The 25,460-nt window shown below is 43.1% G+C and overlaps 1 protein-coding gene across 1 annotated transcript in view; it reads left to right on the forward strand.

The window, feature by feature from the left end:
* The first annotated feature begins 4,826 nt into the window (after positions 1-4,826).
* LOC110492171 (phosphatidylinositol-4-phosphate 3-kinase, catalytic subunit type 2 alpha) overlaps positions 4,827-25,460 on the forward strand; it is a 51,715-nt gene continuing 31,081 nt past the window's right edge. Inside the window, exons 1-2 of the mRNA XM_021566244.2 lie at positions 4,827-4,953; positions 15,193-16,448. Of these exons, the coding sequence (XP_021421919.2) occupies positions 15,282-16,448 (1,167 nt within the window). The 5' untranslated portion in view covers positions 4,827-4,953; positions 15,193-15,281. The remainder of the gene's footprint in view (positions 4,954-15,192; positions 16,449-25,460) is intronic.

Consider the following 25,460-nt stretch of genomic DNA (forward strand, 5'->3'; position numbering starts at 1 on the left):
ATTAGACTTTTTTTGTTTGACCCATGCAAACGTGACCCTCAGTCCCGCTCAAAATCCCTTAGATAGCTCTTTTGTCCCACCCCACACACATGCGGAGACCTCACCTGGCTTAATTGGTGCCTCCAGAGACAAAACCTCTCTCATCATCACTCAAAGCCTAGGTTTACCTCCACTGTACTCACATCTTACCATACCATTGTCTGTACATTATGCCCTGAATCTATTCTACCACGCCCAGAAATCTGCTCCTTTTATTCTCTGTCCACAACGCACTAGACAGCCAGTTCATATAGCCTTTAGCCGTACCCTTATCCTACTCTTCTGTTCCTCTGGTGATGTAGAGGTTAACCCAGGCCCTGTAGCCCTACCTAGTTCCACTCCTATTCCCCAGGCGCTATGATTTTTTGATTACTGTAACCGTTTCATGCATGTTAACATCAGAAGCCTCCCCCTAAGTTTGTTTTATTCACTGCTTCAGCACACTCCGACAACCCTGATGTCCTAGCCGTGTCTGAAGCCTGTCTTAGGATAGCCACCAAAAATTGGGAAATTTCCATCCCCAACTACAACATTTTCCGCCGAGATAGAACTGTCAAAAGAAGCGCAGTTGCAAATCTACTGCAGAGACAGCCTGCAGAGTTCTGTCATGCTATCCAGGTCTGTGCCCAAACAGTTAGAGTTTCTACTTTTAAAAATCCACATTTCCAGAAACAAGTCTCTCACCGTTGCCGCTTGTTATAGACCCCCTCAGCCCCTAGCTGTGCCCTGGACACCATACAGTGCCTTGCGAAAGTATTTGGCCCCCTTGAACTTTGCGACCTTTTGCCACATTTCAGGCTTCAAACATAAAGATATAAAACTGTATTTTTTTTGTGAAGAATCAACAACAAGTGGGACACAATCATGAAGTGGAACGACATTTATTGGATATTTCAAACTTTTTTAACAAATCAAAAACTGAAAAATTGGGCGTGCAAAATTATTCAACCCCTTTACTTTCAGTGCAGCAAACTCTCTCCAGAAGTTCAGTGAGGATCTCTGAATGATCCAATGTTGACCTAAATGACTAATGATGATAAATACAATCCACCTGTGTGTAATCAAGTCTCCGTATAAATGCACCTGCACTGTGATAGTCTCAGAGGTCCGTTAAAAGCGCAGAGAGCATCATGAAGAACAAGGAACACACCAAGCAGGTCAGAGATACTGTTGTGAAGAAGTTTAAAGCCGGATTTGGATACAAAAATATTTCCCAAGCTTTAAACATCCCAAGGAGCACTGTGCAAGCGATAATATTGAAATGGAAGGAGTATCAGACCACTGCAAATCTACCAAGACCTGGCCGTCCCTCTAAACTTTCAGCTCATACAAGGAGAAGACTGATCAGAGATGCAGCCAAGAGGCCCATGATCACTCTGGATGAACTGCAGAGATCTACAGCTGAGGTGGGAGACTCTGTCCATAGGACAACAATCAGTTGTATATTGCACAAATCTGGCCTTTATGGAAGAGTGGCAAGAAGAAAGCCATTTCTTAAAGATATCCATAAAAAGTGTCGTTTAAAGTTTGCCACAAGCCACCTGGGAGACACACCAAACATGTGGAAGAAGGTGCTCTGGTCAGATGAAACCAAAATTGAACTTTTTGGCAACAATGCAAAATGTTATGTTTGGGGTAAAAGCAACACAGCTGAACACACCATCCCCACTGTCAAACATGGTGGTGGCAGCATCATGGTTTGGGCCTGCTTTTCTTCAGCAGGGACAGGGAAGATGGTTAAAATTGATGGGAAGATGGATGGAGCCAAATACAGGACCATTCTGGAAGAAAACCTGATGGAGTCTGCAAAAGACCTGAGACTGGGACGGAGATTTGTCTTCCAACAAGACAATGATCCAAAACATAAAGCAAAATCTACAATGGAATGGTTCAAAAATAAACATATCCAGGTGTTAGAATGGCCAAGTCCAGACCTGAATCCAATCGAGAATCTGTGGAAAGAACTGAAAACTGCTGTTCACAAATGCTCTCCATCCAACCTCACTGAGCTCGAGCTGTTTTGCAAGGAGGAATGGGAAAAAATGTCAGTCTCTCGATGTGCAAAACTGATAGACATACCCCAAGCGACTTACCGCTGTAATCGCAGCAAAAGGTGGCGCTACAAAGTATTAACTTAAGGGGGCTGAATAATTTTGAACGCCCAATTTTTCAGTTTTTGATTTGTTAAAAAAGTTTGAAATATCCAATAAATGTCGTTCCACTTCATGATTGTGTCCCACTTGTTGTTGATTCTTCACAAAAAAAATACAGTTTCATATCTTTATGTTTGAAGCCTGAAAGTTCAAGGGGGCCGAATACTTTCGCAAGGCACTGTATGTGAATTAATTTACCCCCATTTATCATCAGAGTTTGTACAGTTAGGTGACCTAAACTGGGATATGCTTAACACCCCGGCCGTCCTACAATCTAAGCTAGATGCCCTCAATCTCACCCAAATTATCAAGGAACCTATCAGGTATAACTCTAAATCTGTAAACACGGGCACCCACATAGTTATCATCCTGACCAACCTGCCCTCTAAATACACCTCTGCTGTCTTCAACCAGGATCTCAGCGATCACTGCCTCATTGACTGTGTCCGTAATGGGTCCGCGGTCAAACGACCACCCTTCATCACTGTTAATCGCTCCTCAAAACACTTCAGCGAGCAGGCCTTTCTAATCGACCTGGCCCGAGTATCCTGGAAGGATATTGACCTCATCCCGTCAGTAGAGGATGCCTGGTTATTCTTTAAAAGTGTTTTCCTCACCATCTTAAATAAGCATGCCTAGTTCAAGAAAATGTAGAATTAAGAACAGATATAGCCTTTAGTTCACTCCAGACTTGACTGCCTTTGACCAGCACAAAAACATCCTGTGGCGTACTGCATTAGCATCGAATAGCCCCCGTGATATGCACATTTTCAGGGAAGTTAGCAACCTATATACACAATCAGTTAGGAAAGCTAAGGTTAGCTTTTTCAAACAGAAATGTGCATCATGTAGCACAAAAAGTTTTGGGACACTAAAGTCCATGGAGAATAAGAGCACCTCCTCCGAGCTGCCCACTGCACTGAGGCTAGGAAACACTGTCACCACTGATAAATCTACGATAATCGATCATTTCAAAAAGCGTTTTTCTACGGCTGGCCATGCTTTCTCACCTGGCTACCCCTACCCCGGTCAACAGCTCTGCACCCCCCACAGCAACTTGCCAAAGCCTTCCCCATTTCTCCTTCACCCAAATCCAGATAGCTGATGTTCTGAAAGAGATGTAAAATCTGGAACCCTACAAATCAGCTGGGCTAGATAATCTGGACCCTCTCTTTCTAAAATGATCTGAGATCCCTAAAGATTGGAAAGCTGCCGCGGTCATCCCCCTCTTCAAAGGGGAGACACTCTAGACCCAAACAGTTACAGACCTATATCTATCCTACCCTGCCTTTCTAAAGTCTTCGAAAGCCAAGTTAACAAACAGATCACCGACCATTTCGAATCTCACCGTACCTTCTCTGCTATTCAATCTGGTTTCCGAGCTGGTCATGGGTGCACTTCAGCCACGCTCACGGTCATAAACAATATCTTAACCGCCATCGAAAAAAGACAAGACTGTGCAGCCGTCTTCATCGACCTGGCCAATCAACGCATACTTATCAGCAGACTCAATAGCCTTGGTTTCTCAAATGACTGCCTCGCCTGGTTCACCAACTACTTCTCAGATAGAGTTCAGTGTGTCAAATCGGAGGGCCTGTTGTCCGGGCCTCTGGCAGTCTCTATTGGGGTGCCACAGGGTTCAATTCTTGGGCCAACTGTTTTCTCTATATACATCAATGATGTCGCACTTGCTGCTGGTGATTCTCTGAACCACCTCTATGCAGACGACTCCATTCTGTATACATCTGGCCATTCTTTGGACACTGTTTTAACAAACCCCCAGACGAGCTTCAATGCCATACAACTCTCCTTCCGTGGCCTCCAACTGCTCTTAAATGCAAGTAAAACTAAATGCATGCTCTTCAACCGATTGCTGCCCGCACCTGCCCGCCCATCTAGCATCACTACTCTGCACGCTTCTGACTTGGAATATGTGGACAACTACAAATACCTAGGTGTCTGGTTAGACTGTAAACTCTCCTTCCAGACTCACATTAAATATCTCCAATCCAAAATTAAATCTAGAATCAGCTTCCTATTTCACAAAAAAGCCTCCTTCACTGATGCTGCCAAACATACCCTCGTAAAACTGACTATCCTACAGATCCTTGATCCGGCGATGTAATTTACAAAATAGCCTCCAACACTCTACTCAGCAAATTGGATGTAGTCTATCACAGTGCCATCTGTTTAGTCACCAAAGCCCCATATACTACCCACCACTGCAACCTGTATGCTCTCGTTGGCTGGCCCTCGCTTCATATTCGTCGCCAATGACTGCCGTTGGCTGGCCCTAACCGTTTAGATGGCAATGCACAGCCTTTTATTTTATTGAGGTGACACAACTATTGCTAGTTATGTTATTTGAATAACCTACCTGTCATTCTGTTTGTTATTTCTCATTGCGCTCAAGCTATCAATAAAAAAGAAAACGGACTACAAATGGAACATACAAAATACAATTGTTATTCATATTGTTTGGGAACCCGACGACAGTTACACCAATATCATGCATAAATAAATAAAAATAAATGCAGAGATGTAGATAACTTCATCAACATTGTCCGGAGATTTTTCCTGCCTTATTATTTTAGTGTATTTTATGCCACATGGTGACGCTGTTTCATAATTTTAAATGATTTTGGTGAAATGTGATCAAACTACTTCAACAGGAACTGACGTTTATCTGCGCGAGCGGGTGGATGGATGGAAAACAATTGCAGCTGCAGGAAAATGATTACAAACATCGTACCGCTCAAAGGTGAGAAATTCTATTTATTTACCGGAAATATATCTATGTAAAATTAAGATTACCGCGAGCTATTGGCAGATATCCGTAAGGTATTCGAGCCTTGCTCGTACTCAAAATCCTGCGTTTCTTCCTTCTTGTGTTTCACTTTGTTGGCAGGTCACTCACTGAGTGCTTTAAATGATAGAACCAGTGATGCGCAAAGTTCTGATCATCGAACATAAACAAATTATTCCAAGACAAATGGCACGTAGTTATGCCACGCGTGTCGACGTTGAAATATACGTTTGAACTTATCCATTGAAGCCAAACTGTTGACAATACTTTTATTCACTCATCAGTTCTAGCTAGTTAGTCAACTTTCAAAAAATGTATCTGATGAGTCTTCAATTTACATGTGTGTACATCAAAGTCACAGCAGGGAAATTATGTGTGGCAGAGGAATTCTATTGAGAGCTAGTAGGCTTCAAAGGGAATTCAGCTCGAGTCCGGTGTGCCTTATTTATTTATTTTAATCGCTGGTGGTATACACTAACCCCAATGTAGGCCCGTATGTGGATAGTTGAGATATATATGCGATCTGTAGCCCTGACTGTCAGAGAATGAATTTGTGCCAACAGAATGAAGTGTCAATGTTTGCCTCAATCAAGTCGCAAATCTAAAGCCTTTTCAACATCAAATTAGAAGTTGATGAAGTTATTTTGCACCTTCCCCAGTGAACATTACGTAAACTTCTCAGTCTGTAGTGTTCTGTGCTATTGCTGACTGCCCGTTGCATCCTGCTAAGTTGTCGTCATGGCTGCTGCTGATCAGAGGGTGAGCTTCCCAAAAACATGAAGATACTTTTTTAGACTGCGAAAGACTCTTTTGAGTGGGTGGTATCTATTTTCCCACTCCCAGAGGGAAAGGCTGGATCTGTGTCTGTGAGAGATTTTGCAACTGCTAACCATGAGCATGAAAGTTCATATACCGGTATTGTACTGAGGTTAAGACCTGACATTTTGATTGGGGAGTTAGCCTATCATCAATTGCCACTTTGTTTCCTACTTTAACTTCAAATCTCATTTACATGGACAAAATTTGACATAGTTGTGTTTAGGTTATTGGGACTCTACTGTCAAGCATGGACACTATAAAGTCTTGCCCGTTTCTTTTTATAGGCTAGATGTTAATAATATAGCAGACACCTTTATCCAAAGTGTGTGGGTGGCCCCTGGAATCGAACCCACAATCCTGGCATTTCAAGGACCATGCTCTACCGACTGAGCCATATGTTTTGTACATGCTCTCTGTTCGACCCAAAGCAGCAGAAAGATCAGCATTTGAGATTTTGTCCCAGTCATTGGCCATCGTTGGAGAAACTGAATCTATAAAAGCTATAAGCATGACTTGGTTACTTAGTCCTGTCTTAAAGATGTTATTTTGTACCTTGATCCGCTACCCGGTATGTCTGCTTCAGATTGGTAGTGGCGGCCTGCTACTTGCATTTTATTAGGCAATTTGTAAAGAGACCATTCTACTCAATCCAGTGAACAAATTATCTCTGAAAGTTCCAAACTGACCCCTGCATCCTTAAATTATTCCAGTCAAGCAGACATTGCCACTGGAGGAGAATGGTAGTCGCTAGCTCCCAGTATCACCTGTCTTTTTAGCCCAAACTACTTTTGAGGGGAAACTAACAATGTTCTCAGATCCGTTTTGAAGTTGTTAGGGAATTTGGCCAAAAATGGTTTACAGCACCATGGGTATATATCTTGTTTGGTTTTACTTTGAGCTATTTCTATTCCTTTTCTCCAACTTTTTCTTTTCATTTACCCGCTGCCTTTTAAGGGCTTCTAAAACATGATGGCATCTCAGGTCAGGACCCTTTGTTCTGGGATTAAGTTTAGTGGCTGAAGGTTTAGCCTGTCTTCCTGTAGCCACTCGTTGTAATATGTAGGCTAAATGTAAGAGACATTTGGGTACATTACGTTTTGAACTCTATTGGTGAGTCATGTCCACACATTTAAATGGCATAGGTCTACATTCTCTCTTTCTTCTTCAATGGCCCTTCATTTGAATGGGATGGGTAGTCCAAAGCTTCAAGATGAAAAATTTATATAGGCCTGATCCCTCACTATATGTAGCCTAGCCTATAACATTTACAGACGCCATAGTCCACTGCATCTACTCAGAGTAGGGTTTAAGCTACTTTTTGAAGGGAAGACTGAGGTCAAAACTTGACACTCTGCAAATATGAGGCAGGGTTACATGATGATGAAGAATCCAAAAAATGAATCCAGTACCACCACAGTCTGCCTACCTCTTTCCTTTACCCAGGTCAAACTCAGTTGATGTCTGTCTGGCAGAATGTGGCTTCACTGCGCTGCTAGACAAATGTTTGAGCGATGCTGCCATTGGTTTTCCACCACCGGAATCTCTGCCCAGGCTCTGATATTAGCACAGCTGATAAGACACCCTTGGGCCATAGAGTACACAATGCTACAGAGAGAGAGTGAGAGACCCGCCTGGCTGCCTTACATGCCAAATTCCTCACAAACATTAGTGCCAGGCTAGCTAGAGAGAGCCCAGGCACAGCTAGCCTTCACCACAATGGGAGGTGTGAGGGAAACTCAGGAGAGGCCTGTGTCGCCTGATAGAGAGTATCTGACTGAGGGACTGGGTAGTGATAAGAATTGGTTTATTTTGTTTTAGATCTATGTTATCTATAAATGCACACACGTGTTGCCTGTTTCTGACAACACATAGGATGTTCTTATTTCGAAACACATTGTTCTGTAGTGTACAACCCATGTGACAGTCCTTGTGCAAGCCAGGCACACTAAACTTTAACAGGCCTTTTATGGACTCCCCTTTACCCTGACTGTGCATAATTTTGTAAGTGGGGTTGTCATGGATTTCTGAGGCAGCATGACTCAAATAGATTTAAATTATTTTCACTTTCCTCCCTGCTGTCGCTTGTCATTTCCATGTAAAAGGACCCATTAGCAGAAACGTGATATTTATAGGATCATATCAAATTTGGTGTCAAATGAATGCTAATAGTGTATATTTTTGAGAAATAAAGGCATGATATGTTTTTCAACCATTTCCCACCCTAAAAATGTGGAATAAGCTAAGGCTTTGATTTCTGGTCACACAGATAGTCTTAAAAGGTATTAGAAACACACCAAAACACAATAATGTTGAAGTGAAGGCGCCTGCCAACTAATTTCAACAGCAAAGATACAGGTGTCCTTTCTAACTCAGTTGCAGGAGAGGAAGGAAACCACTCATGGATTTCACCATGAAGACAATGGTGACTTTAAACCAGTTACATAGTTTAATGACTGTGATGGGAGAAAACTGAGGATGGATCAACAACATTGTAGTTAATCCACAATACTAACCTAATTGACAGAGTGAAAAGAAGGAAGCCTGTATAGAAAAAAGAATATTCCAAAACATGCATCCTGTTTGCAGCAAGGCACAAAAACAATCCAGCACATCACTGAGTACCACTCTTCATATTTTCAATCATGGTGGTGGCTGCATCATGTTATGGGTTTGCTTGTCATTGGCAAGGACTAGGGATAAAAAATAACTTTAGGATAAAAAATAAATGTCTGCTTTCCAACAAAGATTGGGAGACAGTCACTTTTCAGCAGGACAATAACCTAAAACACAAGGCCAAATATACACTGGAGCTGCTGACCAAAATGACATTGAATGTTCCTGAGTGTCCGAGTTAGACTTTCAAAATGATTTAAGTAAAAATTCTATGGCAAGACTTGAAAACGCAAAATGGTTAGGCCTATTTCGGTTATCGCGATATTTAGAGTAGAATATCGTAGAAGAGGTCTCCCCAAATATTGCCCAACCCTATTCGTCATAGTATTGTTGCTGCTAACAATTTTGTTTTTGAATTATGATTAAGGCAACCCCCCGCTCCTCTGATTTGAGGGGTTGGGTTAAATGCGGAAGACGCATTTCAGTTGAATGCATTCAGTTGTGCTGACTAGGTATCCCCCTTTCCCTTTTCTTTTCCGAAATCAATGAGTGGCCAAAAAAATCAGTAACAGAATGACAGCAATTGAATTGGCTACAATGGGAAATTATAGTCACAAACCACAGTTGCAGTAAAGAAAAGTAGAGTATTCGTTCAGTACTGTACAACATATTGATTCTTCTTGACCTGAGTGCTGCTTTTGACATGGTGAGCCATCAGATCCTCCTCACCAGGCTTGAGGGTCTGGGTGATGAGGGCACCGCACTCTCCTGGCTACAATCATACCTCACCAACTGAACCCCCTACATCTCTCTCAATGGCCACACCTCAGCTGCAGTTGTACAGGTTGTCCCCCAAGGCTCTGTGCTGGGTCTCTTACTCTTCATCATCTACATCCTCCCCCTTGGTCAGATCCTCCGTCACTTCAACCTTGACTTCCACTGCTATGCTGATGACACCCAGATATACCTCGGCACCAAATCCCTCCTCAACCTACCTCTGACCCATATTGAATCCTGCCTCTCTGCAATAAAAACATGGATGCAACCAAACTTACTCAAGCTCAACAGTGATAAAACGGAACTCCTCCTCATAGGCACCAAATCCACCCTCACCAAAGCTAGAAACTTCACCCTCACTGTCTCTCCCTCCCTCCATGCACACAACTTTGGAGTCATCTTGGACTCCACACTCTCTTTTGACCAACACATAAGACAGACTGTCAAATCCTCATAATTCCATCTCCGCAACATTGCCAAAGTCAGGTCTACCCTCTCTTGTCCTGCTGCTGGCTGAAACCCTCATACATGCGTTCATCTCTACCCGTCTTGACTACTGCAATACACTACTCTCCGGCATCAACTCGAGCTCCCTCCATAAGCTTCAAATGGTTCAAAACTTTACAGCCCGACTCCTTACCCACACTAAGTCCTGGTAGCACCCCCCCCCCCCCGTTGTGAACTCCACTGGGCCCCTGCCTCCCAGCGCATTCTTTACAAGATCCTCCTTCTGACCTACAAAGCCCTTCACCACTTACCTTTAACCACCTTCTCCCCTACAAACCCCCACACGCACTCCATTCCACCACAGCAGGCCATCTTGTCCCCCCCTTCATTATTATTAATAATAAATAAAAAAATGTGTGTAGATCAGCTTTAATATGGCAGATTGTGGCTTCCTTCATTGTAATTGTCTGCATCATTTCCAATCCCCCATACATTTTTTATGTATGTGTTTTATACATATTTTATACATTTATGCAAGATCGAATCCCTGAGGTGACAATGTAAAAATCTGTCATATATATATATATATATATATATCTATCAGCTCTGGGATTCGATCTTGCAACCTTCGGTTACTAGTCCAACGCTCTAACCACTAGGCTACCTGCCGACCAGACCATGATGGACCCTCCACCTCCAAATCGATCCCGCTCCATAGACGCGAATCCAACTATCACCCCTGGTGAGACAAAACCGCGACTCATTAGTTAAGAGCACTTTATGCCAGTGTAACAGTACAAATTTAGACCGTCCCCTCGCCCATACCCGGGCGCGAACTAGGGACCTTCTGCACACATCAACAGTCACCCTCGAAGCATCGTTACCCATCGCTCCACAAAAGCCGCGGCCCTTGCAGAGCAAGGGGAACTACTACTTCAAGGTCTCAGAGCAAGTGACGTCACTGATTGAAACGCTATTTAGCGCCCACGCTAACTAAGCTAGCCGTTTCACATCCGTTACACTCACCCCCCTTTTGACCTTCCTCCTTTTTTTCCGCAGCAACCAGTAATCCGGGTCAACAGCATCAATGTAACAGTACAATTTTAAACCGTCCCCTCGCCCATACCAGGGCGCGAACCAGGGACCTTCTGCACACATCAACAACTGACACCTACGAAGCGTCGTTACCCATCGCTCCACAAAAGCTGCGGCCCTTGCAGAGCAAGGGGAACTACTACTTCAAGGTCTCAGAGCAAGTGACGTCACTGATTGAAACGCTATTTAGCGCCCACGCTAACTAAGCTAGCCGTTTCACATCCGTTACACCAGTCCTGTTTGGTCCAGCGACGGTGGGTTTGTGCTCATAGGTGATGTTGTTGCCAGTTATGTCTGGTGAGGACCTACCTTACAACAGGCCTACAAGCCCTCAGTCCAGCCTCTCTCAGCCTACTGCGGACAGTCTGAGCAATGTTGGAGGGATTGTGCGTTCCTGGTGTAACTCGGGCAATTGTTGTTGCCATCCTGTACCTGTCCCACAGGTGTGATGTTCGGATGTACCGATCCTGTGCAGGTGTTGTTACACGTGGTCTGCCGCTGCGAGGACTATCAGCTACCCATCCTGTCTCCCTGTAGCGCTGTCTTAGGCATCTTGCAGTACAGACATTGCAATTTATTGCCCTGGCCACATCTGCAGTCCTCATGCCTCCTTGCAGCATGCCTAAGGCACGCTCACGCATATGAGCAGGGACCCTTGGACCCTTTCAGAGTCAATAGAAAGGCCTCTTTAGTGTCCTAAGTTTTCATAACTGTGACCTTAATTGCCTACCGTCAGTAAAACGTTCGACAGGTGCATGTTCACTAATTGTTTATGGTTCATTGAACAAGCATGGGAAACAGTGTATAAAGCCTTTACAATGAAGATCTGTTATTTGGATTTTTACGAATTATCTTTGAAAGACAGGGTCCTGAAAAAGGGACGTTTCTTTTTTTGTTGAGTTTATATAACGTGACGTAATAATGCCGCATTACATTTTGCGCTACACGTGCCTCACAGCATTCCTAACCTAGCCCGCACAATGTCTGCTGTGTGGGTCGAGCAGTCATTTGAAAGAGTAAGAAGATTTCAGCTAAATCCATTTAAAGCCAAGATAATGTAATTCAATGCCCTTGACAATCAACCGTTCTCTGTCATAGGTGATGTTGGCTTTCACCGACTGCTTGAGCACCGGTACACACTACCAAGTGCGCCATTTGTCAGATGTTGAACTACCGTAATTACACAGACATATATACTATGGAACGCCGTTTGGGTCTTTGCATGTCAAAAAAGATACAGTAGCACTGTCAAAGCTGTACAAAAAAGTCTGCAAGCAAACACCGGCCACGAACAGTGTGTTTACAGTCCCGAGTTGGTAATAAAGCATAATTTGTTCGACTGCAACTTCTGAGGTTGCTAGCTTTAGCTTGGAGCTAGCTAGCACAAATACAACCAGCCTGAAAACAATGACCAGTAGAAACTGAAGTCATTTTCATTATTCTTAGCAATGATTTAGGAATCCTTGTTGAGAAAATATCAGCTAGGTTGCCACTTGTTGTTCGCCAATTGAAATTTCAGTTCATGAAAATAAATCGCTAGCCAGCTACTTAACCCTGTTGCCCAAAGCTAATGTTATAAGCATCCAGCTAGCTTCATCTGGCTAGTGAGCCTCGACTGAACCCAGTTATGTGTTGTTAAGGTAGCCACAATAAGGATTAGGCAAAATAAAACAATGTCATTGACAGTGATGCAAATGAACACAAATAATTATATAAATACTTTTATTTTGAAGGCCAACCGCAAAGTCCACTATTGTGGCTAATCCTTATTGTGGCTAGCGTCATAGATGGGTCCGACCACCATTCATGAAATAAGAACTGTCTTATAAATTAGGGTTATTTTAGATGATGACACCTAGCTGTATAGTTAGCTAGCTAGCTATACCTACTGAAACAGATATCGTGTTATTTGCCGTATCTTTTTTGACAAGCAAAGACCCAAACGGTGTTCCACAGAAATCCTGGTTAAGAATGAAACAACTGAACAAATGAACAACGAAACAGCACAGCAAGTAAGTGAAAGAAATGTGTTGATTATGTTTTACTGGTAATAGGGACATACGTAAATGCCAACAAAATAACTTTTTGGTGTGTGTGTAACCTTTATTTAACTTGGTGAGTCAGTTAAGAACAAATTCTTATTGACAATGACGACCCGGACGACGCTGGGACAATTGTGCGCCGCCCTATGGGACTCCCAATCACAGCCAGATGTGATTCAGCCTGGATTTGAACCAGGGACTGTAGTGACGCCTCTTGCACTGAGATGCAGTGCATTAATCTGCTGCGTACGTGTGTGTGTGTGTTAACTATTTAACTGTACTAGAATGCTTCAAATGTTAAATATCTGTTATCGGTATCGTTTGTTTTTGGCAAGGAAAATATAGGATATCGGTATCGGCCAAGAATTTAATGTTGGTGCATCACATATACATGCATACATACTACATACATACCGTTCAAAAGTTTGGGGTCACTTAGAAATGTCCTTGTTTTCCATGAAAACATACATGAAATGAGTTGCAAAATGAATAGGAAATATAGTCAAGTTGTTGACAAGGTTATAAATAATGATTTTTAATTGAAATAATTGTGTCCTTCAAACTTTGCTTTTCTCAAAGAATCTTCCATTTGCAGCAATTACAGCCTTGCAGACCTTTGGCATTCTAGTTGTCAATTTGTTGAAGTAATCTGAAGAGATTTCACCCCATGATTCCTGAAGCACCTCCCACAAATTGGATTGGCTTGATGGGCACTAATTACGTACCATACGGTCAAGCTGCTACCACAACAGCTCAATAGGGTTGAGATCCGGTGACTGCTGGCCACTCCATAATAGACAGAATACCAACTGACTGCTTCTTCCCTAAATAGTTATGGCATAGTTTGGAGCTGTGCTTTGAGTCATTGTCCTGTTGTAGGAGGAAATTGGCTCCAATTAAGCGCCGTCCACAGGGTATGGCGTGGCATTGCAAAATGGAGTGATAGCCTTCCTTCTTCAAGATCCCTTTTACCCTTTACAAATCTCCCACTTTACCACCACCACCAAAGCACCCACAGACCATCACATTGCCTCCACCATGCTTGACAGATAGCATCAAGCACTCCTCCAGCATCTTTTCGTTTTTTCTACGTCTCACGACTGTTCCTCTTTGTGATCCGAACACCTCAAACTTAGATTTGTCTGTCCATAACACTTGTTTCCAATCTTCCTCTGTCCAGTGTCTGTGTTCTTTTCCCCATCTTAATCGTTTCTTTTTATTGGCCAGTCTGAGATATGGCTTTTTCTTTGCAACTCTGCCTAGAAGGCCAGCATCCCGGAGTCGCCTCTTCACTGTTGACGTTGTGACTGGTGTTTTGCGTGTACTATTTAATGAAGCTGCCAGTTGAGGGGTCTGTTTCTCAAACTCGACTCTCTAATGTGCCTTTCCAAATCATGTCCAATCAATTGAATTTACCACAGGTGAACTCCAAGTTGTAGAAACATCTCAAGGAATATCAATGGAAACAGGATGTACCTGAGCTCAATTTCGAGTCTCGTACCAAAGGGTGCGAATACTTATGTAAATAAGGTATTTGTTTTTTATTTCTAATACATTTGCAAAAACGTTTAACTTTGTAATTATGGGGTGTTGTGTGTAGATTGCTGAGGAACATTTAAAAAAAATGTAATCTGTTTTAGAATAAGGCTGTAACGTAACAAAATGTGGGAAAAGGGAAAGGGTCTGAATACGTTAACAAATGCACTGTATACAATGTCGGTATCAAATGTCTTAGAGTGATGGACTGTGCCTTCTCCCTGGCCTCCGTGATGGATTAGTCAAAAGAGACGGGCACGAATCAGACAATTGTATTGTACACCATAAGAAAAAAAAATAAGGATTGCGACTGCTCTACTAAAGAAATCTCGGTCGACCAACAGCTTATCGATCAAACAATAAACGAGTTGACTAAATGGGGTCAGCCCTTAACATGTATGGTTTGTTAAACTTTGTCTTTTTTTTTGTTGCTTGGCATACATTTGAAAGTGAGTCTCAGCGTCACTCTGTTACTGTGGAATTGCCCCCCCCCCCCCCCCCCCCCCAATGTTGAAGGACGGTGATACTTCAGGATGTCAGTTGGTCTTGTGCTTGGATTTTTGTACAAGCCATAGTCAAAGGTCCAGTGTGTTTAAAACACATATATCTTGGTAATAGATTTGAAACAGCCTAGCTGTAATTCTATAGGGAACAGTATAAATGCATTAGTATCAGCTAGTTTTTAGTCATGCAGACGTTGCCATTGGCTATGGACATCGCTCACTAAATGCAGAACAAATGCCTGTCAGACCACTTCATGGTTGTGCAATGTTCCTGGTGATGTCTGTATGGTTCCTGGTGATGTCTGTATTGTTCTTGGTGATGTCTGTATTGTGATTTGCGGTCTTTTCGCATCCTTTCCCAGGTGTTTGAAGAAGCAGAACTCCCGTCTGACCTGTTGACACCAGAGCTGAACTACAAACGCTGCGTACATGGCACCCTCCAGTTGACACCATGGCCCAGATATCCAGTGGTAATGGGTTCAAGCTGGATGTGGCCCAGCCAAAGGGGGTTGTGGGTAAGGAGGAGGCCCTTCGTATGGAGGCAGAGGCCTTAGCTAAACTACAAATGGAGAAGAGACAGACGCTCCCGGCGACCTCGTCTTCCACCTCCTCTTCTGCTTCCTCACAAAACAAACTTCATCCCACCGCCGCTCCCAGGCCTACTCCTTCCTCCAGCAACCGACCGGAGAAGGATCTCATTGTCTTCCCCGAGGCCAAGAAGCAGGTAGAGAAGGACAAGTTCCGGGACATCGACGTCGACAAGCTGACCAACCAGGAGCTAGAGAAGCTCCTGCTGGACGACAGCTTCGGGGCCAACAGCAGCAAGGCCTCGCGGCCCTCCTTGCTGCTGGGGTTCAACCTCAGCGCTTCTTACCCGGGGGGCCACGCCACCTGCAGTCCCTCGCCCTTCCACAGCGGCCAGTGGACACCCTCCATGCTCACCACCCCCTCCAGTTCGGGTGTGTCCACACCCACCCACCAGCAGGCTCCCATGTTCCCTTCTGCTCCGTTCCCTAACCCCGAAAACTTCTCCTTCCACAATGGCTTTTCACCGGCCATGCCGCCCTACATAGGCCTGCCCGGCCCGCAGACCTCATTCATGGCCTTCACTCCCATCCAGCAGCCCGGGACCATGGTGTTCCAGCAGCCCACCGTCACCCTGGAGATGGCCAAGCTCTTCGACAAGATCCACAGTACCTCGGAATACTTGAAGAACGGCAGGTCGGCCAGCACTGACCTGGATTCTTCGTCGACTAGCGTCGCGTCCCTGGCGCCCAACCCACCGCAACCTGCCGTGGAATCCCCTGCTTTCAGCCGCTTCGAGTGGCTGGACCTGGACCCACTCAACAAGCGCAAAGCTGAGGGCGAGGAGGGCTCCTCCCTGGCATCGCGCGGTACAGTAATGGTGGTGGGAGGACCAGCTGGAGGGGACCCCTGGGATGCCGTGCTGCTCGACGAGACAGAGGGCGTGGCTGATGGCAGCAGTCCACCCGTGGAGGTGACAGGTCAACTCGCGGGTCGCTCTCAGCCCCGGAGGTCGTCGACGGGGGCAGCGGTCACCAGGAACCACTCCCTTACCATCCCAGCGTCCTCATCCCAGCAAAAGCCAAACAATCAGGTACGTCTAGTCATCTAACGGTAAAAATACATTATACAATCTCTCTCCTAAGCAAATCTGTACATTGCCTGTTTAGGTTGTGGTATGGTAGTCATAACACAGCCAAAACAACCAAGTTTTACCATGGCTCATTCAAAATAACCCAACGTAATTAACAAACGGTAAACGAATGGTAATGATTGTAGCTGAACCAAAAATATCAAAGGGTTCATCAAAAGCCTAGCCAAAACAACCAGGTCAAGTCCCACATCAATGACATCATACAGGCACTGCCAAAACATCCATTTTGGTTTCCAAAGCACATACCTGTAGCCAAGTAAATGTTCCACCTTGCAATGCCCACACCTTGTGAGGGCGATTCTAAGCCAGCAGTAGCGGAAAATATTTGTGGTATTTCAAATTGTTCTGGCTATTCTAACATATATAAAATGCCATGGGAGGAAGGTGTTTACATGCCTCCGCTCCTGTAAGACCTGATGATCCTTGAAGCGTACATGATACAGACAACATCTTGGTGACATTATACCCCTTATATTGTGTGCTCTCCAATATGGTGTATGTTTAGGTTCTAAAATTAAAATATTCACATTAATTTATACAACTCAAAACTGTTCTTTTACGGGGTTTTATTCATGACCGTCACAACCCTGTGTGTGTGTGTGTGTGTGTCCGTGTGTGTCGCCCAAGCCGGTCTGCCTCGCTGCCAGGCAGCAGTACTTAGTGTTGGTATAGCCTAAGCAGGGACAAGATCATACAGCTCCCCAACATGCCCCACGGCGGACTCATCTGACAAGCCCCAGAGCGACCCAGTGTTGCCATGGCAGCAGGCGCTCTCATTTAGGCTGAGTGTGAGACTGAGTGTGGCCGGGCGAAGCACTACTGTCAACCAGCGGGGCCAGCACAGAGTTACCTTCTACAGACCCAGTCACCCCTTTATCGGTTTCCAGCCCCATACTAATCTTTCATCAAATGTGTGTTTGTGGGGGGCTATAGTGCCTTCAGAAAGTATTCACACCCCTTGATTTCCCCCTCACATTTTGTGTTACAGCCTGAATTTAAAATGGATTAAATTGAGATGTGGCCCTATAATGTCAAAGTGGAACTATGTTTTTAGAATTTTTCACAAATTAATTAAAAATGAAAATCTGAAACGTCTTGAGTCAATAAGTATTCAACCCCTTTGGTTATGGTAAGCTTAAATAAGTTCAGGAGTACAAATGTGCTTAACAAGTCACATACAGTGCCTTGCGAAAATATTCTGCCCCTTTGAACTTTGCGACCTTTTGCCACATTTCAGGCTTCAAACATAAAGATATAAAACTGTATTTTTTTGTGAAGAATCAACAACAAGTGGGACACAATCATGAAGTGGAACGACATTTATTGGATATTTCAAACTTTTTTAACAAATCAAAAACTGAAAAATTGGGCGTGCAAAATTATTCAGCCCCTTTACTTTCAGTGCAGCAAACTCTCTCCAGAAGTTCAGTGAGGATCTCTGAATGATCCAATGTTGACCTAAATGACTAATGATGATAAATACAATCCACCTGTGTGTAATCAAGTCTCCGTATAAATGCACCTGCACTGTGATAGTCTCAGAGGTCCGTTAAAAGCGCAGAGAGCATCATGAAGAACAAGGAACACACCAGGCAGGTCCGAGATACTGTTGTGAAGAAGTTTAAAGCCGGATTTGGATACAAAAAGATTTCCCAAGCTTTAAACATCCCAAGGAGCACTGTGCAAGCGATTAATATTGAAATGGAAGGAGTATCAGACCACTGCAAATCTACCAAGACCTGGCCGTCCCTCTAAACTTTCAGCTCATACAAGGAGAAGACTGATCTGAGATGCAGCCAAGAGGCCCATGATCACTCTGGATGAACTGCAGAGATCTACAGCTGAGGTGGGAGACTCTGTCCATAGGACAACAATCAGTCGTATATTGCACAAATCTGGCCTTTATGGAAGAGTGGCAAGAAGAAAGCAATTTCTTAAAGATATCCATAAAAAGTGTTGTTTAAAGTTTGCCACAAGCCACCTGGGAGACACACCAAACATGGAAGAAGGTGCTCTGGTCAGATGAAACCAAAATGTAACTTTTTGGCAACAATGCAAAATGTTATGTTTGGCGTAAAAGCAACACAGCTGAACACACCATCCCCACTGTCAAACATGGTGGTGGCAGCATCATGGTTTGGGCCTGCTTTTCTTCAGCAGGGACAGGGAAGATGGTTAAAATTGATGGGAAGATGGATGGAGCCAAATACAGGACCATTCTGGAAGAAAACCTGATGGAGTCTGCAAAAGACCTGAGACTGGGACGGAGATTTGTCTTCCAACAAGACAATGATCCAAAACATAAAGCAAAATCTACAATGGAATGGTTCAAAAATAAACAAACATATCCAGGTGTTAGAATGGCCAAGTCAAAGTTCAGACCTGAATCCAATCGAGAATCTGTGGAAAGAACTGAAAACTGCGGTTCACAAATGCTCTCCATCCAACCTCACTGAGCTCGAGCTGTTTTGCAAGGAGGAATGGGAAAAAATTTCAGTCTCTCGATGTGCAAAACTGATAGAGACATACCCCAAGCGACTTACAGCTGTAATCGCAGCAAAAGGTGGCGCTACAAAGTATTAACTTAAGGGGGCTGAATAATTTTGCACGCCCAATTTGTCAGTTTTTGATTTGTTAAAGTTTGAAATATCCAATAAATGTCGTTCCACTTCATGATTGTGTCCCACTTGTTGTTGATTCTTCACAAAAAAATACAGTTTTATATCTTTATGTTTGAAGCCTGAAATGTGGCAAAAGGTCGCAAAGTTCAAGGGGGCCGAATACTTTCGCAAGGCACTGTAAGTTGCATGGACTCACTGTGTGCAATAATAGTGTGTAACATGATTTTTGAATGACTACCTCATCTCTCTAACCACTGGGCAGGTAGCCTAGTGGTTAGAGTGTTGGACAAGTAACCGAAAGGTTGCAAGATCGAATCCCCGAGCTGACAAGGTACAAATCTATCGTTCTGCCCCTGAACAAGGCAATTATCCCACTGTTCCTAGACCGTCATTGAAAATAAGAATTAGTTCATAACTGACTTGCCTAGTTAAATAAAGGTATAATTTAAAAAATGAAATCTGTAAGGTCCCTTAGATGAGCAGTTCATTTCAAACACAGATGCAACCACAAAGATGCCCCGCAGAGAAGGGCACTTATTGGTAGATGGGCAAAAATACAAAAGCAGACATTGAATATCCCTTTGTGCTTGGTGAAGTTATGAATTACTTTTTAGATGCTGTACCAATACACCCAGTCACTACAAAGACACAGGTGTCCTTCCTAACTCAGTAGCATGAGAGGAAGGAAACCGCTCAGGGATTTCACCATGAGGTCAATGGTGACTTTAAAACAGTTACAGAATTGAATGGCTGTGAAAGCATGCATCAACAACATTGTAGTGACTACACAATACTAACCTAAATGACAGAGTGAAAAGGAAGCCTGTACAGAATAGAAAATATTCCAAAACATGCGTCCTGTTTGCAATAAGGCACAAAAGTAAACCTGCCAACAAATATGCCAAAAATGATTGTCCTGAATACAAAGCGTTATGTTTGGGGCAAACACAGCACATCACTGAGTGCCACTCTTCATATTTTCAATCTGTATCATGTTATGGGTATGCTTGTAATGGGCAAGGAATAACAAGTTTTTTTAGGATAAAAAATAAATGGAATAGAGCTAAGCACAGGCAACATCCTAGAGGAAAACCTGGTTCAGTCTGCATTCCAACAGACACTGGGAGACAAATTTACCTTTCAGCAGAACAATAACTTAAAACACAAGGCCAAATATACACTGGAGTTGCTTACCAAGACAACATTTAATGTTCCTGAGTGGCCTAGTTACAGTTTTGACTTAAATCAGCTTGAAAATCTATGGCAAGACTTGAAATGGATTGTGATCCACAACCAAAATAATAATGTGCAAATCAAATCAAATCCAATCCAATCAAATCAAATATTGTACAATCCAGGTGTGCAAAGCCCTTGGAGACTTACCCAGAAAGACTCACAGCTGTAATCGCTGCCAAAGGTGACTCTAACATGTATTGACTCAAAGTTTCACCATATTAAAACGAGAGTTCAGTTCACGTGACAGGGTTTCCGTTAAAATGTCTTCTAATGAAAGCAACAAAATAACAAAGGCTTTACAATGATGGTGAAACCTTGGATACATCTTGGGGTTAAGTGGGTTTAAATCTTCAAGGATGTCACAGGGAGTGCACAGAAGGATGTCAAAATGCTGAATTTTAGCGCTTTATCAAGTCTCTGAATATTTAAAAAAAAATATTTTTTTTTAACATTCTATGTGGTCTAAAGATATCAAAGGGACACAAAGGTGAATTGGTTGGTGGAACTAACCATAACCGAAGGCCTCCTCAGCCCTCTTCTAATCTTCATCCTCCATTTGAAAAGCTTTAAAACACCTCTGTGCGCCTCTGCAAGAAAATCTGTCTCATTTAGGTATACTTCTGCAATTAAGGCAATTATAACCATGCGTCTTCTGCTGCGTTCTGTTCTTTCATACACTCTGGTGGTGGATAGATAGGCCTACAGAGTGACATATATGGCTAAAAGTAAACTCGGTGACTCAAGTCAATTATCTCGGTCTTCTCCACCCCCTCACCTTTCACCCTGTTTAGTCACGACAAACAGGAAGTGCCTTGTGGGTGGAAATTGTAGTTGAGAGCCAGATACTAACGGAATCCTCTGAATCAGCTGATTAAGTCCTAGATGATAACAACAACCGCATCCTTTGTTGAAAAAGGACATTTCTATAATGTCACAGTGGAGGTTAGGACAGAGGAATCACTAACTTTCTGATTTGAAAGAGGAAGTCAAACTTTACTTGGTTCACTGGTTCCCCTGACGTAGCTTACGCTAGAAAGTGTAAACCAGGAAGAATCAAATTAAATTGTGACTTTCATATGCGCCGAATACAACAGGTGTAGACTTTACCATAAAATGCTTACTTTCGTGCCCTTTCCCAACAATGCAGAGATAAAAAGTAAGCAAGGTTGCTAATAAAAATAGAGAAATAATAACAGCATAACTAACAATAATGAGGCTATATAGGAGTACCAGTACCAAATCAATGTGCAGGGGTACGAGGTAGTTGAGGTAATATGTACTTGTAGGTAGGGGTAAAAGTGACTAGGTAATGAGTATAGATAACAGAGTAAAAACAGCGTACAGTGCATTTGGGAAGTAGTCAGACCTCTTGACTTCTTCCACATTTTGTTACGTTACTGCCTTTTTCTAAATTGGATTAAATAGTTTTTTCCCCCCTCATCAATCTACATACAATACCCAATAATGACAAAGTAAAAACATTTTTTTTTTTGTAAAATAAAAATACCTTATTTACTTAAGGCGGCAGGTAGCCTAGTGGTTAGAGCATTCCCCAAGCATTCCCTAAGCATTCCCCAAGCATTCCCCAAGCGGACAAGGTAAAAATCTGTCGTTCTGCCCTGTTCCTAGGCCGTCATTGTAAACAAGAATTTGTTATTAACTGACTTGCATATGTAAAAGTATTCAGTATTTACTATAAGACTTACTATGAGCTCAGGTGCATCCTGTTTCCATTGATCATCCTTGAGATGTTTCTACAACTTGGAGTCCACCTGTGGTAAATTCAATTGATTGGACATGATTTGGAAAGGCACACACCTGTCTATATAAGGTCCCACAGTTGACAGTGCATGTCAGAGCTAAAACCAAGTCATGAGGTCGAAGGAATTGTCTGTAGAGCTCAGAGACAGGCTTGTGTCGAGTCACAGATCTGGGGAAAGGTACCAAAACATTTCTGCAGCATTAAAGGTCCCCAAGAACACAGTGGAGTTTGCCAAAAGGCACCTAAAGGATTCTGACCATGAGAAACGAGACTATGGTCTGATGAAACCAAGATTGTACTTATTTGGCCTGAATGCAAAGTGTCACTTCTGTAGGAAACCTTGCACCATCCCTATGGTGAAGAATGGTGGTGGCAGCATCATGCTGTGGGTATGGTTTTCAGGGACTGGGAGACTAGTCAAGAACGAGGCAAAGATGATCGGAGCAAAGTACAGAGAGATCCTTGATGAAAACCTGCTTCAGAGCGCTCAGGACCTCAGACTGGGGCGAAGTTTCACCTTCCAACAGGACAACGACCCTAAACACACAGCCAAGACAATGCAGGAGTGTCTTCGGCACAATTCTCTGAATGTCCTTGAGTGGCCCAGCCAGAGCCCGGACTGTGCAACCTGACAGAGCTTGAGAGGATCTGCAGAGAAGAATGGAAGAAACTCCCCAAGTACAGGTGTGCCAAGCTTGTAGCTTCATACCCAAGAAAACTCCAGGCTGTGAAGTACTGAGTAAAGGGTCTGAATACTTATGTAAATGTGATATTTCAGTTGTTGTTTTTTTTAATAAGGCTGTAATGTAACAACGTGGGAAAAGTCAAGGAGGTCTGAATACTTTCCGAATGCACTGTATGTGGAGAGTGGGAAGTTGTGAGTGAGCATGTGGACGTGTTTAAAACACACTTTTTAGCTTTGCTTTTCCTTTGGGTGTTTTTTAGCCGGTCAGTTTTTTTTTTATTAGATATTTATCCTCTTATGTGAGTTGTGTAGTAAATATATCAGCTTTATTTTAATTGTTTTTTTTGTTGTTTTGTTTGTATTTTCCTGTAACGCACATTGTGTTGCATTCCATGTCTTAAATGTGCTGTATGAATAACGCTTGATATGATTTATACTAACGGGACATTTTGTTATTCCCCACAAGGTCAAATGCTTTTTCTAGGAGGTTTAGGGATAAGGTAGAATAAGGGTTAGTTTTAGGGGTTACGGTTAGGTTTTGGGGTTAGGGGGGGACCCAATAAGGTTATTTAAACGAGTGTGTGAGTGGAGTCCAGTCAGTGTAAGGTTGAGGAAAGTAGAATAGGCTCATGTCAATGGAAGTCTACAGTATTAGCAAACCACTAAAAACCTGGGCCAGCGAAGAAGGTACCATTTTTCTAGGACTGTATATACAGGCAGCAGACCGGCACAAGCCTTGGACCATGAAGTGGTGTACTGTACCATTTTAAGACAGACCCAAGACAGAGGAGCTGTTAAGCAGACCGGACCTGACTCAGAACAGTAGGGTGACTAGACCAAAGCGAACCAGAACAGAAGAATGACGTGAATGGTGTGAGTCACATGGGCCATACTCATCCCCTGAGGCTCCAGTACATCCCCCCCCCCCCCCCCCCCCCCCCATTAAAAGCAGCTCAGAGGATGAAATGGAGAAAACAAAGACAGGACTGTCTAACTGTACAGCCTGGTGTCTGTCCTGCAGAGTGTGTGTGTGTGTGTGTGATCATCTCCGCCTCATTGGATTATCTCTGCGTGTTTGTTTTCGATGAAAGGATCTTGTCTCAAAACACGAACACAGCTAATGCCTCTCACTCTTTTCCTGCCAACTGGAGACCTGGCTAGCTGGGATGTACAAGTTTTCTCGGAGACCGAGAGATTGCCATCTCAGCCGTGTCAGAGCTACAAACACACTGATTTGTAGATATGTATCAGTTTCGTGATATTTTATGTCAAAACAAGAATGTGTTAGTCTCTGTAAGAGTTCTCCGTAAAATGGATCGTGTTGATTAGGCAACGCAATGGAAAACGTTTTAAAACCCTTTGCGATGAAAAAAAAAGAGTGTTTTTTATTGGACAAGTCCAAGTAGTCCCTCCGTAGTTAAGTCCGTTTTCTTCCTTTTGGTGCCTAATGAACACAACCCCGATGCCTTTGCTTGTGGTGTGAAGTTTTTATAGGAACCGCTAAGCTGAGCAAAGTAGCTCATAAAATAATGCTAAACCTCCTGTCGTCATTGTCTCTCTTTTTGTTCTGGCCCCCGAAAATGACAAAACATAAAGAAGGCAGACTGATATGTTGCTGATATCATTAACGTTGTACTTCTCATGTCAGCAATTACAAATAGACGCAGTCATGACATCCTATTAACATAACACATCTGTAAAGATGTGACTTTTTCTGAAAACAAAACTAACATTACATTTTTCCCCATGAAGTGTGTGTGTGTGTGTGTGTGTAGGCACTGTGTGTCGACTGTCGATCAGTGGGTGTTAAAATGTGTGTGTGTTTTTGAATGTATTTATAAAAAAAATAATTATAAAAGGGTAGTTCCACAAAATGAGTCCCTTTTAGGGTAGTGTAGCACAAAAATGACCTGTGTCATTTCACAAAACGTTTACATTCTGTCATGACGAGCACACGTTCAACTTAGTAAAAAAACAAACATGTTTTCCTATTGCAAGAGGTTAAATAAATCAAAGTGTCTGTAGTAAGTGCCAAGTAAAGTAAGTGATCATCACAATATTGACGATTTCATCTTCAATCAGCCATGAATGTCTTTGTGACAGGGGGAATGTAAGCTTTTTGTGTGCAACAGGGAGGGCAATTAAATGCCAGCTTCACCAAAACATGTACATTGTTAAAGGATTTCTAGCCTGTCTATTTATTTTGACGCATTATGCTCCACCCATTCACCACGAAACACCAGAAGTTTGGGAAAGAGAGTAGAACACCATGAAGTGTGTGTAGATCATGTTTAGATGGCTGTATTTTGCATAAACCTCAGCGTACGAGTCACTGAAGTGGAGAATGGGTCAAGAAGTGCAGTTACTTTGACAGTGGTAGCTATGCTGTGCAGTATGCCCCGAAAAGCTGTGCTCTGTTGGTGAAAAAGATGATTGATAACTTTTCATAAGTGCACTAGAAAGCACACGTTTTTTTTTTTTTATGCGTTTTTGTTTTCAAATGTCTGCAACAAGTAACAACACACATGGAACAACACACGAAAGTTACTCTGCATACCAGGCATTTTTGTAACCCTTCCCTATTCCCTCAGAGCAGAATCAAAGTCTTCCTCTGTGTGCATCGTGATGTCATTGAATTCCAACGCCTG

Source organism: Oncorhynchus mykiss, chromosome 2 (assembly GCF_013265735.2).
Source record: "Oncorhynchus mykiss isolate Arlee chromosome 2, USDA_OmykA_1.1, whole genome shotgun sequence".
In the NCBI taxonomy this organism is placed as follows: domain Eukaryota; kingdom Metazoa; phylum Chordata; class Actinopteri; order Salmoniformes; family Salmonidae; genus Oncorhynchus; species Oncorhynchus mykiss.